The sequence below is a fragment of the Cyprinodon variegatus genome, unplaced genomic scaffold (genome assembly GCF_000732505.1).
Source record: "Cyprinodon variegatus isolate N-32 unplaced genomic scaffold, C_variegatus-1.0 Scaffold1672, whole genome shotgun sequence".
NCBI classification, from domain to species: Eukaryota; Metazoa; Chordata; class Actinopteri; order Cyprinodontiformes; family Cyprinodontidae; genus Cyprinodon; species Cyprinodon variegatus.
Window position 1 is genome coordinate 26,255 of NW_015152125.1, and position 4,714 is coordinate 30,968.

At 54.3% G+C, this 4,714-nt stretch overlaps 1 protein-coding gene across 2 annotated transcripts in view; it reads right to left on the minus strand.

The window, feature by feature from the left end:
* The window catches only part of LOC107104261 (gelsolin-like), a 13,088-nt gene that overhangs the window by 1,491 nt on the left and 6,883 nt on the right, over window positions 1–4,714 (minus strand). For both annotated transcript variants that reach the window (XM_015404230.1, XM_015404229.1), the window contains exons 3-16: window positions 4,086–4,240; window positions 3,844–4,005; window positions 3,714–3,773; window positions 3,556–3,645; window positions 3,300–3,389; window positions 3,076–3,208; window positions 2,884–2,972; window positions 2,679–2,807; window positions 2,516–2,602; window positions 1,523–1,656; window positions 1,344–1,434; window positions 1,097–1,267; window positions 658–832; window positions 464–585 (exon numbers count right to left, since the gene is read on the minus strand). In XM_015404230.1, the coding sequence (XP_015259716.1) occupies window positions 464–585; window positions 658–832; window positions 1,097–1,267; window positions 1,344–1,434; window positions 1,523–1,656; window positions 2,516–2,602; window positions 2,679–2,807; window positions 2,884–2,972; window positions 3,076–3,208; window positions 3,300–3,389; window positions 3,556–3,645; window positions 3,714–3,773; window positions 3,844–4,005; window positions 4,086–4,240 (1,688 nt within the window). The remainder of the gene's footprint in view (window positions 1–463; window positions 586–657; window positions 833–1,096; window positions 1,268–1,343; window positions 1,435–1,522; window positions 1,657–2,515; window positions 2,603–2,678; window positions 2,808–2,883; window positions 2,973–3,075; window positions 3,209–3,299; window positions 3,390–3,555; window positions 3,646–3,713; window positions 3,774–3,843; window positions 4,006–4,085; window positions 4,241–4,714) is intronic.

The following is a 4,714-nucleotide window of genomic DNA, read 5'->3' on the forward strand; positions in this document are numbered from 1 at the left end:
CGTGCTTCAGGGACCGATCGTGCTTCAGGGACCGATCGTGCTTCCGGGACGGATCGTGCTTCCGGGACGGATCGTGCTTCCGGGACGGATCGTGCTTCCGGGACGGATCGTGCTTCCGGGACGGATCGTGCCTCAGGGACGGATCGTGCTTCAGGGACGGATCGTCCGTGCTTCAGGGACGGATCGTCCGTGCTTCAGGGACGGATCGTCCGTGCTTCAGGGACGGATCGTCCGTGCTTCAGGGACGGATCGTGCTTCAGGGACGGATCGTGCTTCAGGGACGGATCGATCATGCTTCAGGGACGGATCGTGTAGTGACACTGGGTGGAAAAGTAGTCCAGTGGAAATTGCCCACAATGCACCTTGACTGTAGTGATGAAGTATCTGAACGGTCAGTTCTTTATGTCGTGATGGAGGGGTCAGAGGTCAGGGTGGGCGGTGGGACGCAGCCCATGTGACCTACCTGGAAGTTTCCGGACTTGTTGGAGCAGGCAAACAGACGAGGAGGATGAGCATCCATGGAGTTGCTGAGCCGAGGAGAGTGACAGTAGTCGTCCTTTCCTCCCAGAGCCTCCCAGAAGCCATCTGTAAGCAGACAGGAAGCTGCCATCATCCTGCTCAGGTCATTCCAGAAGATTCACTCTGCCTCCTCCTCACCTTCCTCCCCCCCCTCCTCCAGCTGGGTGGGAGTCACCTGGAGGATCTCGGACAGATGAGCGGCTCCTTTAGCTTCAGTTGAGCTGCTGCTCTTCCCTTTCCACAGCCAGGATCCAGAGGAGGACACCAGGAGGAAAGCATCGTTGGAGTTCAGACAGGAGGAGGACGGCTCCACCTGTAGGGGGCAGCAGAGCAACGGGCTGATAGAGAGCTGGTTCACCTGAGAAGGACTCTAACCTGACGCTACGGCAACAGCTGCAGGTCATTAAACCAAAAACTGGAAAAGAGGGAAATAATAAACCAAAAGCTCCGCCTTAAATCCAGTCGTTACCTTCCGGCCGGCAGGAGGACGTCTGCTGGGTTTTAATAAAGCTGCTCATATGAGTATTTTTCTTACTCCCTTCCTAGTCACATCCTAGTCTCATCCTAGTCATCTCACCTCCACAGCTCTGGTGTCTCCTGCTGGATTGGCTCGGACCTGGAACAAACGGGTCTCTGCAGCTGCAGACTGGCCGCCCTCCCTGGATGTCCCGCCCTTGTAGACCACCATTGGTTTGCCATCAAACATGCTCATGAGGTGGGGGGGCTCTTTGCCCTGAACAACCCTCACCTGTGCAGAAGGTTCCCAGTCATCAGGGTTCAGGTGAAAAGCGCACCAGTGGGACCAGCGTTCCCAGTTGTTTTACCTGGACTGCTCCACCTCCCAGTTCGTCGTCCAGCTGGATGGCCAGAACGGCCGAAGCCCCGGTCTCGTCCTGACTAGACTCCGCCCCCTGCCTGCAGAGGAAGCAGAGGACAGGTTATCTTCACTCACCAGCAGGTGGAGCTGTGGGACAGACCCAGTCCAGTGTAGCGGGGGCCTCACCAGATGTAGATGATGTGACCCTGCCTGCCACCATGATGGTACTGGTAATGGATCAGGTAGCTGTCTCCTCCAAAGAACTGACCGTAGGAAGCCGGGTCCACCAGAACCTTATCGGATCCTTCAATCCTCCAGATCTGCACGCAGACACAAACCGCTCAATTTCCCACAACTGGGTTCATATCAAAGGCGTTCTGACCCGGTTCCTGGGTAGGAACCCTCCGTCATTAAATCCCCACCACCAGAGGCGGATCCAGGGGGGGCTAATTGGGCCACAGCCCCGGATGTTTCCCCAAGAGCCCCAGATCTGAGTCAGATGTGCAGTACTGGAATCAACCAGATGGTGGCAGCCTGCAGCGTTCCAGCAGAAGGAGAAGTTTTTCCCTCATCGCTGACAGCTTTAGGAGTCCAGAGGCTCCGCAGCAGATTTTAAATGGATCGGCCAAATCACCAAATCCACAGTTTGGTGTTTAATGAAGAGAGAAATAAACACGGTTAAAGAATTCCAGGTGAGTTCATTTAATCCCATCTTATGGAAGAGGAACGGATTATTTCAGGCAGCTGAAATCTCCAATCTCTCCTCCTCCCTTTGGGAAATAAAAAGCAACTGTTTCCAACTTCTCAAAAATGTTAATGTGATAAAGTAGTATAATAGAAATGTCCTTAATCCAGTAATCTGTCATATTCTACAGTAGAATGGGATTTAGCAGAAAATCTACGCATCTTCAAACTCAGGACCCCTGATCTCCTAGAATCCTAGATCCTCCCATGAGGGCGGATCTAGGATCCTAGATCCTCCCATGAGGGCGGATCTAGGATTCTAGATCCTCCCACGAGGGCGGATCTAGAATCCTATTCTAAGATGAGAGCTTCATCTCTGGATTCTCGGTTTTCAGCGGGATCCACAGTAACAGAACCATTCCAGGTGTCCTGGTTCCGGAGGAGCAGACCGGTACCAGCTATGGACCACTCCGGTCAAGCAGGGACAGCTCTCACCTTTTTGTCTCCGTCTCCTCTGTCCACCATCCCGTACTGAGCTGCCATGGAATCTGATTGGTGCAGCTTTGACACATCAAACGGTACCTGTCCAATCAGAAGAGGTCCATTAACGACCCGTTTGAGGACGGACTGGATCAGATCCTGAACCAGATCGACCTACTTTCTGGATCTTTGCCACTTTATTGGAAACGTAGGCCGTTCCCATGCCAACGGTGTCATCGGCGTCCTTCCAGTCCTTAAAGAACTGCTTGAAGAGGGGGGTCTCGCCGTACTCGGGAAGGACCTGGACCTGAGGGGGGGCAGAGACACAGATACTCTTAGGTTCCCTCTAAGGTGGCGGGAGAGGGTCCCTTTGAGGCGGTCACCTGGGTGTAGGGGGGGTAGTTCATCTGCTGGATGAACTTCTCTGAGCTCTGCAGGACGGCGTGCCGCTCATCGCTGTTAGCATCCCTTCCTGCAAACAGACAACAGGTGATCTCAGGTGAGTGCTGCTCAGAGAGCACCGCCCTCTTCTCGTCCAGAGGACGCAGCCGATCCCATCCAGAACCGAGTCGGACCTTTCCAGACAAAGATCTGTCCGTTGGTTCCATTGTCCAGGATGAAACACTCAGTGGACTCCAAGGCATCTTGGGGGAACGGGTTCTGCTCTGATACCAGGGTGACCTCCATGTCCCCCCCGGCGTTGGACACCTGAAGGGACGGCGGGACAAACCAGAACAAATGTTAGGGGAAAAAGGAAGTGACATCACGACTGGAACCCAGAGAACCTTAGCCGAGGTACCTTGTAGAGCTTGGCCACCTTTCTGTTGGACACGTCCGTCTGGGTGTCCTCCTGGTGGGACTCGGGAAGATCCGGTTTCTCTCCCAGAATCTGATCGTACGGATGAGAGGAGAAACAGGAAATGGTTTACCTCCTGTCCTCCATGGATCAGGTTCAGGACCGCGGTCCACTTGGTCTCACTGAACCTTCTAGACTGGACCCTCCGGTGACCTTTGACCCTGGCTCAGAGTTAGACCTGTTCTGCTGATCTGGTTACCTCTATCATCTTCTCTGGCTCTTCGCCTTCACCAACCACCTGGAGATTGGCCCGCCCACACCTCTCGTTGTCACGGATACTCTTAGAGACCTGTCAATGCATCAGCCGGTCAGCCTGATGACATCAGAATGACGCCGCTGTGTGACATCACCACTCACCTTGGTGGCCTTGAGCTTCTCAAACACGTTGCTATGGCAACCAGACCATTGGATAATTTCCTGTGGGGACATAAGAAGGTTTATCCGTCCCCTCTGTCCAGGTACACCACCTGTCACCATCTGTCCCTACCTGTCCCAGATCCAGGATGAAACTGTCTCCCTGGTTGAAACTCTCCCAGCTGACCGGAACCTCTGTTGCCCTGACGACACGCCGACCTTTGACCTGGAGCAGCCTCTGAACGTCCACCTCGTTGGTCACCACATGGTTGAACCCTGAGGCCACGCCTCCTTTCTGCAGGAAGACAAACAGGAATTGCAATCAAAGCCAAAGTGACGTCTGACAGAAGGTGTGTGTTTGGTCACCATGGTTACCAGGTAGGTGAGGCCCGTTTTGAAGTACCCGCTGAAGGTGGAGGACTCGTGACCTTGGACCTCGCGGTACTGGATGGGCGCGCCCTGCAGGAAGTCGTCCATCTGGACAGCAAGAATGGCAGCGGCTCCACTTTCATCCTGAGAGCACTCGGCACCTGCAGAACCAGCGTCACACTGATGGAAACGCTTCCAGGTCGCCGTTACCACGGCAACACAGCCAGAGCTGCTCTGAGGCTCCCTGAGGTTCCTCCATCGGACATTCCCCCGATCAGATGTTTCTGATGTTTGCTGCTAATGGGTCCGACTTTCACACGTGTTCATTCATAGTTCTGCTGCTTCAGGGTCTCATATATATGGGTTTATATTTTATGTGCTTTGAATATTATATTATATTTAGTTTTTAATCTAAGCACTCTCATCACTCTGACAGATGACATTGGTACCAAGCTGTATGATGCGACTTGTTTTTGGTATCGGTTGCATGGCTGTCCACGAGCCCGGTCCCAGCACCCAGGTCCGGTCCGGTCCCAGCACCCAGGTCCGGTCCGGTCCCAGCACTCAGGTCCGGTCCGGTCCCAGCACCCAGGTCCGGTCCGGTCCAGCACCCAGGTCCGGTCCGGTCCCAGCAC